Consider the following 14,769-nt stretch of genomic DNA (forward strand, 5'->3'; position numbering starts at 1 on the left):
GCCCTGATACCATCTTAATCATCTCCTGTTTGTTACTCTTGTATACCTGTTGTTTAAAGTGTATTATGTTTCTTCCCACGTGTCCTCTTGATTTGCTGCCCTGCTGAAACTTTACAGGTCCCACTAGACTGGCTGGCCGTACCCCCCAGGACCTTGTCATTGTTACCTCATTTGTTCCATTTTGTTGTTGTACTCATGCTTTTTTCCTCAATTCACATGTGCTCCTTTGTACAGCGCTCTGATACCTGTATGGGTCATGTTCCCCTTTATAAAACTGTTCAAATAAATAAAAGCTGTTGAGTGGCTTGAATGGAATGAAAATCAGATTGGTACAGACACGATTGAGGTCTCATTGAGGCATCACAAAATGAGAATGGGGAAATAACATCACAACTGGCGTTTTAAACAATGAGGGCTGATCAGGCAATCCTAGGAAGGACAACTGGGCCACAAGATAACCCTTAAGTGAGTCCAGAGAGGGCTGTGCCAGGTGAGAGACAGAACAAACAGTAAAACATCAGACAGTTAGGCCTGCCTGGGGGAATGATTAACCTGACGAGTGCTGTACAAAACCACTAATTTGTCCCAAAAACAAGTGCAAACAGATTTCATTGAGGGACGCCTGGCTGCCAAGATGACATTAACCACCTCTGGGGGAAGGTAAAAGGTGTTCAGCTGTCACCGCTAAAACTCCACGCATAAAGTAAAGGTTTCGAGGCAGGAACCAGCAGAACCCTTCCTGCTGCTGCAACAGCAGGTCCTCTCGGAGAGGCAGCCTGATCAGAGGACATATGTTCAACCCCAGGAGTTCTGGATACCATACCGTCCTTGCCTAATCCGGAGCCACTAGGGTGACTTGTCCTTATCTTCTTGAGAACTTGACTCAGAAGAGCTATCGGCGGGAAGTCATACAGGAGCCAGAGTTCCACTTGAGGCAGAATGTGTCTCTGTGCGAGAGACACCTTAGAAACTTCAACGTGCTGAAGTGTAGGCATTGCATAGACCAAGTCAAGGTTCTCCCCAATCGTGGAAGAGACCTTCCACCATCTTGAGGTGTAACTGCCACTTGTAATCCACTAAGTGCCGACAGTTGAGTTAATACCCACTGGCGTACAGGGAACCCACCAGGTTATTTGACACCAAGAAAATACTCTAGTGGTCCGGCCCTTTCCCAAGGCGCAAGGCCTCCCAACACAAGGTCCACAATTCCACCCAGCCCTGTTGCAGTAACCAGTTTTTAGTATCAAGCAGATGGCCCTCAGCTTCAGAAGGTTGATTTGAGGCCAGAATTTAACCAGAGGCCTCTAATCTCCCCCTCTCTCAGGTGGCCGCCCCAGCCCAGAAGTGACTCATCAGTCACCAATGTCAGCTGTGGTTGGAGAAGGAAGACGGGCCTGCGCTGACCCAATCGCAGTCCAGTCGCTACAAATGCAGATTTTTGCAGTCTCCTCTGAAATCTGGACATGGTCAAGGGGTACCCTTAATGTTGTGCCCCCTGGAACTTCAGCTCCCACTGCAGAGTCCAATTGCCACCTGTTATGCTTGACCTGCTGGATGCAGGAGGTCATCAGTCCCAACTGCCTTTGAGTCGACCTCACTGAAATCCAGGATTGAGGTTGACAGATCGGGATCCTAACCTGAATGTCCTGGACTCTTTCCCGTAAAAAAAGACAGGAAACTGATCTGTGTCCAGAATGGCCCAGTTGAAGGGAAGCGTTTATAGTGAACTGCAAAGATGACAGGAGGATTGCTGTAGGCTGGAAGTGGATGCCAACTGCCCCGGTGAGTCTGCTTTCAAAAGCTAGTTGTGGAGGTAGGGGGAAGACTGGCACTTCCGAAGGTATGTTGCCATCACTACCATCCCATTTGTGAGCAGCAGAGACCTAAGGGGAGCACAGCTAACTGAAAATGCTCCTCTGCCACCACGAACTGTGGGTTGCACTGATAGGCCGTCAGTACAGGAATATGCAAATAAGCATCCTGCAAGTCCAACGCCACCATCCAGTCTCTGAGGTCGAAGGCAAACAAAACCTGGGCCAGGGTGAGCATTCTGAATTTTTCCTTCTGGAGGAAGGGATTGAGAGGGTACAAATGTATAGGCCGAATACCTCCATCCTTCTTGGGCACATGAAATAGCAGGAATAACAACCGCGCCCATCTGCTGACACTGGGACCCTCTCTATAGCCCCTTTGGCCAAAAGGGCTTGCACTTCCTGCTGCAAAATAGAGAGATGCTCCTCTGCAATCATTGGGTAGAGGGCTGAAGGTGCAGCGTGGACGAAAGGAAAGATAAAAAGTAGCCCTTGTGCACAATTTAGAGGACCCACCTGTCCGATGTGATCACTTGTCAACCTCAATAGAATCCGTGCATTCTGCCTCTCACCGGGTGGCTGTGACCCTGTAAGGGTACACTAAAGAGGATTAACAAGTGGACCTGCATATATGTGTGTGTGTGTGGGGGGGGGGGGGGGGGGGGGGGAGGGGGGTTTGGTACCACGGCTTCTCCCAGAAAACTGCTGGAGGACGGAGAGGCTGGCAAAAAGGGATGCCTCGTCCTACGTCACGAAAGGTGAGCTTTGGACATGCTGACTGCAAGATTGGGAAGTAAGGAGCAATGAGCGAGCTGTAGTCCTACCCTCTTTGAAACATTCAAGGGCATAGTCAGCCTTATCTCAGAACAAGCTGGTCCCATCAAACAACATGTCCATCAGGGAAGAATGGACGTCGTTCGAGAACTCCAGAAGATCATAGCCACCCATGGCAACAAATGGAAATACTGGTGCCAATAGCCCATCCAATGGATTAGGTGGTGTCCAAACCACAACAAACCGTGAACTTGGCCACATCATGACCATCATAAATAGCCTTAGAAAGAACAGGACTTCAAGAACACCTGGGAGGAACTTGTGCCACCGAGGCACAGAGGGCATAACAGCCCAACAAACAGAAGGTGTTCATTGAACGCAGAGCCAAATTGGCTGAGGAGAACAGGTGCTTTCCAAATGTCTCTATTCTCTTTAACTCCCTGTCAGGGGGAATAGTAGGGAAATTGTTGGGGTCGGTCTGGTTAGTGGAAGGGTGCACAAAAGGCTCTCTCAAGAGCTGTGCAGTGTAAAGAAGGCTGGGTCGCCTGGAGCCGGACGGTGTCGCCTGGCAAATTGTTGGTTAACAGGAGGGTCAGTACAAGGCTTAGCCTAAGCTCCTAGGAGGGTATCCAGCAAGGCCTCTTTAAAATGTAAAAGGTTCTCAGAAGCAGCCTGGACAAGCTGCAAGACTTTAATCAGCATGTTCAATTTAACCTCCATGATGGGGAGGTGGAGGTTAAGGACTTCAGCCGCGCTACGTATGACCATGACATAGGAGGCACATTCTTCTGTGGCTGTTCCAGGAGAGCAAAAGGAGGAGGAAGTCCTTGCACCAACCACCCTGGTCATAGTGGTTATCTGAGTCCATTCTGAAAAGTGAGTGTAAAGAATATTGTCTGCCTTGTGGTAAAGCGAATGCAGAAACCTCGGTTGAAGTTGTTTGCAACGCTGGTCGAAGTCAGACCAGTATAGTGTCTGTGAGGATGATCTGGGCCACCTGTTCAGGCGGTGAAGTCAGCAGCGACATGCCCTGGTGTGGTCGTGGGCACCCGGGTCAGCATTGGTGCTGAAGCGGAGAGTTGAAGGGACTCAGAGTGGCTAGTTGGCACTGAGGGTGAACCCTCCAGCTATCATCCAGGTGGAAGGCCTCTCAGTTCCATGGACCCGAAGGTGCGCAAAATGGAATTAGTAAAGAGCCAAAATATAGCTCTTTTGAACCCCTCGATCTGGCGCGGTGTGGCTGAAGGCCCCAGAAACTCTGTCTGTGCCAGAACCTGCAGCAGAATCGGCTTCAAAGTCGGCTAACTTCAGAAGCAGGAACAGGACTGTTGGCACTGCTCACGCACTTTATCGGGTAAATAGGAATGGCATGAAGGGGTAGAACTCTGCGTCGACTACTTATTCATTTTATGCTTACCAGTGGACTTTGAGCGCTACGAAGGCCGGCTCCATTGATTCCGGGATCGAGCCTTGGACCTGGAGCGTTCCTGGTGGTGCATCATCTTGTGCTTGGCGACAAAGTTTAGCAATGGCCTTTGGGTGCATTGACGTGCAGTCTCCGAAGTTCTTGGTTTCGGGCGAGACCCCAGACACAAGCCTGGTGGAAATCTGCAACAGACATCCGCTTGTGACAGTTCTTAGAGGGCTTGTCTTAGGGGTGACTTCCCTTGCATACTGTAGAATTTTAAAGAAAAAAGTGGTCTCAGACAAGAGAGGCTCTAGATACACATCTGGAGGCACAGAAAGTAAGGAACTGACATCAGTGCATAGGCGTGGTGTCTATAGGCTTTGCCTGTCATTTCCATAGTTGAATGGCATCAATGCGGAGCCACAAGGCGCCACCTTCTGGAGCGCAGAAGCATTGCTGAGAAGATTCCGGATACAGTCTGACACCTGGGGGAATATTTAAAAGGCACGAAATTGGCAGCTAGAAGTCTCTATGAGAAATGGCCTCACGCATGGAGGGTTGCAATGCATGCTTTTAACAAGCCTCTTCAAAAACCTTCAATAGACACGACACCAGCGGAGTTGCACATTCCTTATAAAATGCGCTTGGGATACAGTTACTACCTGGGGTCTTACTTCTGAATAGATTCTGTATAGCCATAAGGATCTCTAATAATGTGAATTGTTGTTCAACATATTGATGGTGATCGTCACCTAACCAAATCAGTGCTGTATCATTCAAGTACTCACTGACACAAGTGTTATCACATTGTACACCTTAGAGGCATAAAAGGAGTAAACAGAGAACAGCAAATCCGCCCGGGATCCGTTTAGAATCATATCACTGATTGATCACCTATCCGTGTCTCTGTTAACGCATTGGAGCCACAAGGGTGTCTTTGGAGCCACAAGGGTGTCTTATCAGCACAGCTAGGGTGAGACTGTCGTTCGCCCTTCCCGAATGCTTGGGCCTGCATATCTTTCGTCGTGTACCACATCTTCTATCCACTATCTCACAATATTCTGTGAGCTTATGGATTTCTGATAGAAAATTATTTAAGGTTCGCATAGGTTGGAGTCCCAGGAATGTGGATGTCTCTCTCCAGCCCGCTAAGTGAGTTCTAAGTGTTTTCAGTATTCCCTGATTAGCAATACATGCAAACCTGATCACCACCTCAAATGCCTCACACAGGACCCCAGGGCTATCAACGTAACCCTTGTTAAAATGGTCAACAATTTGGGTCTACAGTTCCTCTCTAAAAAACGTAATCTTGTAGAGCCTCGTCAGATAACTGCCATCCACTATAAGGTGCAGGGATTAGGCGCTTTAATTGGACCAAGGAGTGGTCTGACAATGTTCTTGATAAATGTTGTACGGATTTAACCCAGGAACATACATTTGTGGAAATGAACTAGAAATCTAGTCTAAAGCATTTGTTGTTTCTGGGAGAGATCAAACGTTACCTTGATACCGAAACAAACTTCGATGCAAAACAACTTCAACATTCACCGAACCCTAAATTATCAGGAATGTTCAAACATGATCCACAACTACAAAAAACATACTCTACAACTAGGTTCCAAATGAAAACCAACTTGCTTCATTGGAAATACATCAAGGTCCCTTGAAGAAAGGGTCTCCGAAATGCTCCTTATTGGTACGTGTTAGGTATGATATTCTTTTGTATGCATCAAAGACTGAATCTCTTCTATCTAAAGTGGTAGGATGTTCAGCTGGAATGGTATTTTGTCTCTTTCACAACGTACATGCATGTTTGTGGAAGATTCATATGCTCATGCTATTTAATTTTTTATAAGCAAGTCAGCTGACTTCCAAGATGGTAAGCTGGGGATCAGAATTTGTACTTGAAATCTAGAAAGGAGATCCAGTCAGCACATCAACTTCTTGCAAGGTTGTGACTATATGTGAAAATTTAGGAACCATCAATACTACAGCTTCTCTGGTGTTATATAAACCAACTAGCCTGGAGTATTTCAGTTCCATTAGTTCTTCTGCCATCTATGAAATCGGAGAAAAGAACATGGAAATTCCCCTGACCAACTGATCAAAGGATACTGCACTTTTTTCCTAGTTGATGAAATGGGGATGCAAAGTCTAGATGGTTGCTGTTGCTTGCGACGACACAGAGATCTATGTGTGAACAATCGATGGAAAAGACTCCATGCAAGACCTTGTCGTTAAGAGCCATTCAAGGTTCTCCTGAAAACCTCTGCTGATAAGTCCCCTGCATTCAGAGCAAAGATCAGGTGGCTGTTTCTCATTTTTTTTTAAAACATCTGAAACAGACATTGAAAGTCAATCCCAGACTAACAAAAGTGCTGCAATGCCATATCAACAGCAGGTTGTCCACAGGGAACTAATTCCAGCCAAGAACCAGCTTTCGTAGAGAAGTGTGTTATTCAGAGTTCTTAGTGGACACCAATAACAAAATTCAAGCATTCCCAATGAACCAGCACAGACAATTTGGCTTGCATCAATATATGCTGCCACTAACACTTGATACAACACACTTATAGCAAACTGGTCACGAACAATAATCACAACAATCTACAGACCACTATTAAATAACAAAAATTCTGACCATCATCTGGTGTAGTGTAGCGAGCAAATTCTGGAAAGTAGTCTTCAATTTTGGATTTTCCAGCCTCAACCTTGTCAGCCAGCAAATCTTGTTTATTCAGAAAAAGAATTACTGAAATGGTCCGTAGCCACCTGCAAAAGAAAAGTCAAACTGGTGAGCATAATGTAAGCATTTCTGCATTCAACATTTAATTACATTTCCAAAGGTATCAGTCTGAGACAAAAACAAACATTAGGTATACACAACGTTGTTGATTTCAAAATAATTTATTTAGGTGGGGCCACCATTATCCAATGAGTCAGAGTTAAGTATTTTGAGAAACCCCTAGTACAGCATTGGTATTGCAAGTGCCAGAGCAATCCACAAAAAGAAAAAGTAACAAAAAATGTAGACTTACGCACTGTTTAGACACGGTTAACAGAACATTCTTCTTAATCAGTGAACAGATTTGATCTTTCTTCACCCTCTCACACTCTGCAGAACTACAGCAGTATAGTACCACTATAAAAAGTTACTTTGGTAACTCTCTTTCTGGTACAGACTTTTTTTTTTTAAACGTTTTATTGGTATTTTCACATTTACAACAAGTGACATATAGACGCATAGACACTTCGCGAATATTCTCGTAGGGGCCCCGGGCGATGTGTTTTGGCAGAGGATATACATAGGGCTTTACAATTGTCCATATATGCATGTGCTCCTTGCCTCTCCATGCATTAAAATATTTAACATAAAACATGTAAGTGCTAGCGGTTGTTCTGAGGTGTACCGTCCAATGGTGCATCACATTTAAATACTGGCGCATGAGTCTACTTTCCACATTGTCTCCCTCTCTAGTCCGCTAACTCGGCATGCAACAGCTGCTCTTTTTGTGTGTTTCCTCTCCTGTTGCAGCCTACTAGTTTTTGTTGCTCATGGGGATTCATATGTGTTTAGGAACTTGTCTAGTGTTTCCCACATCCCCCTGTTGGGGTTCTTCCATGGTGCGTACCTTAGTGCTGTGTTGTCGGCTCCTCTGAGGAAAGTCACCCAATTAAGCCACCCCTTGAATGTGGCCTTGGCTGTGACATTCCATTTAGTGAGCACCGTTTTGGCTGCTGCCGTTAGAAGGAAGTCTAGGAAGTTTCTGTCTTGTTGTGTGGCTACGTCTACCGTTATGAGTGCCGTATTGATTGTGGCGAATTCTTCTTTCAGTGTACAACCTCGGGCCTTATTAATGAATGCAAAGACTTTTCCCCAAAATTTTCTGACCCTACTGCAGTTGAAGATGAGGTGCGCCATGTCCCCCCTTTCTTGGTCACAGTTCCAACAGTTGTCGTTCTCTCTAAGCCATATAGTCGCTAAGCGCGCTGGTGTCCATTACGTTTTGTGCAGTAACCAGAATTTTGTCTGTGCTAGCACTGGGGAGATCATGTTTTTCGATGGGGACGCCCAGAGGGTGTGTAAATCTTGCTCAGTTAGCGTGGTACCTAGTTGGGTTGCCCAGTAGTTGGATTTCTTGGAGTTAAGCTTTGAGGAGTCAGGTCGGAGGAGTTTGTATAGGTGGGATACTTGGTGTTCCACTTTGTTAAGGTTCTCCATATAGTGAATAATCGAGGGTTTGTGCTTTGTTATTTTTGATTTCGCTATGGCTTTTTTAATTTGGAGGAAGTTGTAAAGTTCTATGTCAGGTAGGTTGTGTTTCGTTTTTAGATTGTTAAACGTGTATGACACTCCCTCGTCTTCCAGATGAGCAGTATATGTGAATCCTAGTTTTTTCCATGATGCTATGTCTAGGGGCTCTCCCCTATATTTGATCTTTGGGTTTGCCCAGATGGATTCCCAGTTTTTAATGATGTGTTCAAGTTTCTGGTCAACCTTAAGTAGCGCGTGTTTTGTGTTTTTAAGTATAGGGTTGTTCTTTAGTGCCTGCTTGTTGGCGGTGAGGAGGGCTATAGGATCGGTGTTATTTAGAATGGCTTTCTCGATGGAGAGCCAGATTGGCGTGTATTTTTAGTTTGGTAGCACCCAATACATTCCCGGTCTTGCTATGAAGGCCGTCTGGAATGTCCTGAAGTGCGCCAGGTTTAACCCTCCTAATCTCTTCCCTAGTTTTAGTAGGCCTATTCTAGGTTTTTTGTCTCGCCATATGAATGTGTTTATCATACGGTCCACCTTGCGGTGGAATTCATCCGTGAGTACGAGGGGGAGCATTACCACTGGTGTGACCATCATATTTATGGTGTCTATTCTCCCCCACCATGTGATGAACTTGGGCAACCAGGATTCCAGAAGCCCTTTGATTTTTTCTAGGGTTAGTTTCTAGTTATGCTCAAGGGTGGTCTTCAGGTCCTTCCAGAAGTGGATCCCTAGGTATTTGACAAACCCCGGTTGCCAGGCTAGTCCTGATTCGCCTATTGCCTCTCTGGTTGAATGTATGTTGAGTGGCATGCATTGTGATTTGTCTTTGTTTAGTTTATAGCCGGCAAGGTTAGAGTACCGGCTTATGGAGTCCATCGGGGCTGTGATGGACGTTTCTGGGTCTTCTGTTACTATGAGGATGTCGTCCACATACGCGGCAAGTTTGGTTGTGGTCTTGTTAATGGCGATCTCTGTCATATTTCTATTGGCTAGGATGTTTCTAATCAGGGGTTCAAGCGCTAGTAGGAACAGTGCCGGGGACAGGGGGCACCCTTGTCTCGTCCCCCGTTGAAGGTAGAATTGGGGTGAGGTTGACCAGTTTATGGCTATATGTGCTTTGGGAGTTCTATATAGTGCCATTACTTTCCTCATGTAGCTTTCTCCCAGGTGGTATGCTGGCATACTCCGTTCTAGGAAATGCCAGGACACCCTGTCAAAGGCTTTCTCCGCGTCTAGTGTTATTGCTACCGCTTGTTTTGTCCGATTTGGAGGAGTGTTCGAGTACATGGAAGAGCAGTCTGGTGTTGTCATGTGACATGCGTGTTTTCAGAAAGCCTACTTGTGTGCTGTTAATTAGCTGTGGGAGCACGCTGTTCAGTCTTGTGTCTAGGATTTTGGCATATATCTTGCAGTTTGTGTTGATAAGTGAGATGGGGCTGTAGTTTTGGGGGTGCTGGGGGTCTTTGCCTTCCTTGGGTATGATTATTATGTTTGCCTCCTGCATGGAGTCTGTTACTACTCCCTCCTTTTCACAGTGTTTGAAGACTTTTTTCATGAGTGGGAGTAGGTGCGCATGGAAGGTTTTATAGAAGGAGGCCATGTAGCCATCCGGCCCCAGAGCTTTGTTGTCTTTTAGGGACTTGATTGCCATTGCGATCTCGTTAGTTTTTCTCTTCTCCTAGCGTCCGCGCCTCTTCGCTCAACAGTTTGGGAAGGTTGAGTTTGTCTAGGTAGGCTTTACAGCCCTCCTGATCCAAGGTTTCGTCTCTTTTGTATAGCTCTTGGTAGAAATTTCTAAATGTGTCTAGGATGTCTTTATGTTTTGTGTGCGTGTTGTTGGCTGCGTCTGATGTATGAGATGGCGTGATGACTTTGTTTATGTTTAAGGTATGATGCTAGGATTTTTTTATCCACAGGCCTGCTCGTTCACTCAGTATTCTGTTGAATTCGTATTTTTTCCCCGTGAGCTCTTTAAGAGCCTCAGCGTACGTTGTGTCCCGATATCCGACTCTACGAGCTGGAAGATAGACGGGACCGAACGCGAACAATACCGACGGTGCCAATAAGGCCTTTTGGCCTCGATAAAGTACTTTTACGATTCCGAACAGGAGACGTCGAAATCACATCCGAACCCAATGGCGGAAAAAAACAATCTGGGGATGGAGTTGATGCCCCTGCGCACTGTAGTCCAGGGGAGGAGCCACCTATCTCGTGATACTTCGAAGACTCTTCCAGGACAACAATGTGCAATCATCCGGGCCCAACACTAGGCGGCGATCTATGCTACAGATATGAATTTAGCAGCCCACATGCCTCGAACATGTGTTGTTTCAAGGCGCTTAATGTCTCTTTCCAGCTGGTTCAGGTGTGCCTTTGCTTCCCTGTCTCGTCTTGCCTTGATTTCTATTAGTGTACCCCTGACCGTCACCTTGAGCGCATCCCATCGAGTTTTGGGGTCTATGTCTGTAGTGTCGTTGTCTGTGACGTAGTCTTTGATGGCTTGCTCAATTCTGGTTTTGTCTTCTTGTTTGGCTGTTACTATCTTGTTAAACAGCCATCTGCAGCTTGGGTTTTCATTATGTCGACCTGCTAGTTGTAGGCTTCTGACGAGTAGTCGGAGATTGTTCTTGCCGCTATATCTGTACGATCTATTAAGTGTGTGTGTGAGCCTGAGATGAGGATGTGATCTATTCTGCTGTAGGAGTTGTGTGGGTTGGAGTAGAACGTGTAGTCTCTGGTGTTGCAGTCGCCAAGGGTCTTTCAGGTTAAATCTGTAGCTAATGTTCTTTAGGGTGTTGTGTGCGTCCGGGGGTCGGATTTAGGTCGCCGACTGTCTGTCTATGGTGTAGTCTAGTACCTGGTTCAAATCTCCTGCGAGTATTGTCATGTCATTTGGGAAGTTTTCCTCTAGCCTCTTCGCTATACCCTCCCAGTATGTTGTATCATCCGTGTTGGGGGCATAAGTGTTAGCTACGAGTATATAGTTTTGTCTCCTCTTTTCAAGTGTGTTATTATTCGCAGTCTCCCTTCCTCATCATGTTGTTCGCTTTCAATGGTTATCTTTGACTTGTTATTTATTAGAGTGATAACCCCTCTCTTTTTCCTCACTGCCGGTGAGCAAGCTACCTGACCTATCCATCTTACCCTAAGCTTGGATGCGTCCTCTCTGGAAAGTTTGGCTTCTTGTAGCATTATAACATCTCCTTTGGTCTTTGCTAGGTAATCAAGTATTTTCTTTCTCTTGACCGGGTGGTTTAGGCCTTTTACGTTTAGGGACACAATCTTCAGGTCTTCTAGAAGGGCAGTGTTGTTGTTGTGTGGCGTAGTCGCGCTGTTGCTAGGTGTCATGATTTACCGTGTGCGGGCTTCATCTTTCTTCTCTTCCATTTCCCCTCCTTTCGTCTAGTGGCGTGTGTCAGGGTAGGTGTTTTGAGTGGCAGAATCGGCCTGGACGGTCTACCAAAGGTATCGCGTGAACACTTATGTAGACAGGACAAAACCAAGCGATACAATACAGACGTACAGAACAATAAAGACATACTCCTCCCCACCCATCCCTCCCTGAGCTATAGCATCCAACTGTAGACGTGCGACGGCAAGATCCCCCACGCCCCGCCCTATCCCCGGGATATACTGGCTCGCTATGTTGGTTATATTATTACTTTAAACATTGCTTTACGCATAGAAAATCGGGTATTTAACTAGTCTGCTACCCTCTTTGTTGTGCGTATAAAAGGATATGATACGGTCATTTAGTCGGTTGTTCTTCCGTAGTATTTTGTTTGGGCGTGTTCATGAGGTAGACTACATTGTCTTGAGGTATCATGAGATGTCTATATACTGTCCCTTAAAGTTACTTCGGTCGGAGTACCTGTTTCCCACTCTGGGCACTGTAGTCTGTTCCTGCAATTTCGTGGATTGACTCCCTTTTCTTTACTTCTTGCCGTTTCCTCCTATTCTGACACTTGTTCTGGTGAAGCGCTCCTTTTGCTCGAAGCGGACGCTGTGGTCTCCATTTCTTTTTGGTCTGGCCCACGCAGATATCTTGATAGTTCCGTCGGGTCTTCAAACGTGTGTGATCTACCCTTGTAGTTTATTCTGAATTTGGTGGGGCCAGCGAAGGAGAATTTGATGTTTTCTTTCTTTAATTTGTCTCTCAGGGCTAGAAAGCCTTTTCTTATGTCAACTGTCGATTTCGAGTAGTCCTGTGTAAGGATTACTTTGTGGTCGTTCCAATGTAGGTTTGGGTTTTTCCTAGCTACGCCAAAGATGGCCTCGGTGTGGTGTGAGTGTAACGGTTTGTAGATTATGGGTCTCGGCCCGATCTATTTGTTGGTTTGAAGTCTGTATGCTCTGTCTAGTTCAAAGGGGTTATTGAATTTGAGGTTTGTGAGTTTCGGTATGAGGTCTTGTATGAGCGCTACACATGAGCCCACTTTTTCTTCCTCTCCTTCCGGTATTCCTAGTATTCCTATATTACCCTTTCTGCTACGGTCCTCAAACTCCGCTGCTTGTTTTTGGAGGGCTGCTGTCGCTTTGGTTAGTGATATGATCTTCTTGTTTGTGAGACGTCCCCCATCTTCTATACCACTCACACGTTGTTCCACCACTGATATTCTGTTTCCTGCATGGATATCTACTCTGACTGCCGCCAGTTCAAGCTGGATTGCGTCTGTGGTTTGCTTGGTTGTTTTTGCTAGGTCTTGAACTTCGGCAAGTTTTTTAAGTATACTGTCCAATGTACTATTGATGTCCGGTTTTTGCTTGATGGGGACTCCGCATGCCCTTCCTGTTTTTTTTTTTCCAGTAGTTGGGTGATTTTGCCATCGTTGCCGGCCACGATTGTTAGCCCTCTCTTTGTTTGGTGAAGCTCACATCTCTTACTCCTCTGTGGTACCGGCTGGGGCGTGAGTTTTTTGGGACGCTCAGCTTGTGGCTCACCGGCGAAGTTCTTATGTAGCTTGGATTTATCTTTTGGGCCCAAGCCTTTCTGTTTGAGGTTCTGTGTTAGGGCTGGCTCTCCTGGTTTGTTGGCTTTCCTATGAGGGTTTACTTCCGCCACTGCTTCCTGATTTGTGGTCCGTGATGGCGTGGTTGTGGTGTGGCACCTTTAGCGGTTACTCCACTCGTTATCGCTGGGTTATACTTTCTTGCTTCCGTCGCCTTGGGCTATACTTTGCCTGGCTGGGCCAAGCGCCTTCCCTGGCCTGCTAGCTGAAGAGTAATGCTGCTCGTCTCCGACTGAGATATAGATATATATATATATATATATATATATATATATATATTCCAACTCATTTGCTGCTTGTTTTGTCGTTGTTGGGACTATAAATTTGTGTAATTTGGCCGGTCTTTCTGCCTCCTCTGCTTATTTTCTCACTCAATTGCGTTCTTTTTCCCTTAGTTCTGCTGGGGGGTTTGGCAGCTTGTCGGCGGTCTGTGATGGTGTGGGGGGGGTCTCAGATTGACCTTGCTGTCTGTAGGCAGTGTTCATCTGCTCTTTCTTTCATCTGTTCCACCGCTGCCCGCCTGTGCGCTGTGTTTCCGTCTGCATTTGCTCTACCAATTTGTCGCTGGTGTTCTGTCCGGTTCTTTGTTGCCCAGTCTTTTGGTTGTGTTGGTTTGGCCTGTTTGTCTGCGGGTAGTCTTGGATTAATCCCTCTCGGATTGTTGGACTTCTTGCTCCCTTGCTCTGTCTTGTGGCTGTTCCTTTTTTTAATTTTTTTATTAGCACTGCACCTTTCCCAAGATGGCGGCCACCCTGACCCACCTTCAGTTTAGTTTTCGTTCGTGCCTTTGGCGGGGAGGGCTAGGTATCTTGGCGTTTTCGGGGGGTGCTTTGCGGGGGAGACTTCGATCTGACCTTGCCGCCTGTGGCTCCACCGATCTTCCGTTCATCCGCTTCACTTTGCGGTACGTATTCTTTTCTTTTTATCTCAAGCCCGTCCTCAGTTGACGATCCTCCGGAATCCGCCTTTGGTTTCGTTTCCGGCCAAGTCGGCGGTGGGCGCTAGGGCTCCTGGCGATATCTGGTTTCTCGGGGGTGATCTCAAGCTGTCCTCGCAGTCTGTATCTCCTCCTTTCTTCCGTTTCGCTCTGCGGGCCTTTTTAAAAAAAAAAAATGTTTACGTCGTGCCTGCCCAAAGATGAGGGCCCCCTTGATCCGCGTTCAATTTCTCGTGGGGGAAAGTGTTATGGAGCCTGCCGATATCTGGGCTTTTCAGGGGGCGCCTAGCGGGGGTGATCCACAAACTGACCTCGCTGTCTGAATCTCCCCCGATCCACCGCTCTTTCCGATCTCCCGCCTCTCTTTTGCGCACCGTTCCGCTGTGATGAGGCCGCGTGGGACCCTTAAATAGCCAACGCCATTTTTGGGTCGCTGTCTTCTCCTGAGCGTCCTCCACTAATTTGCTTTTTTGTCACTTGCCGCCCTTGTTGCTTGTCGTAGGTTAGCGCCGTGTGTTCGCCGGACTTTCCGATTGGTGTTAAGTTAGCTTTTTCGCTGTTTAGCACGG

General features: G+C 46.5%; 1 protein-coding gene across 6 annotated transcripts in view; it reads right to left on the reverse strand.

Annotated features, from left to right (window-relative positions):
• The window catches only part of GNAS (GNAS complex locus), a 949,043-nt gene that overhangs the window by 111,248 nt on the left and 823,026 nt on the right, over positions 1-14,769 (reverse strand). For all 6 annotated transcript variants that reach the window (XM_078651839.1, XM_078651837.1, XM_078651836.1 and 3 more), the window contains one exon: positions 6,635-6,765. In XM_078651839.1, coding sequence (XP_078507965.1) covers positions 6,635-6,765 — 131 coding nt within the window. The remainder of the gene's footprint in view (positions 1-6,634; positions 6,766-14,769) is intronic.

Source organism: Lissotriton helveticus, chromosome 7 (assembly GCF_964261635.1).
Source record: "Lissotriton helveticus chromosome 7, aLisHel1.1, whole genome shotgun sequence".
NCBI classification, from domain to species: domain Eukaryota; kingdom Metazoa; phylum Chordata; class Amphibia; order Caudata; family Salamandridae; genus Lissotriton; species Lissotriton helveticus.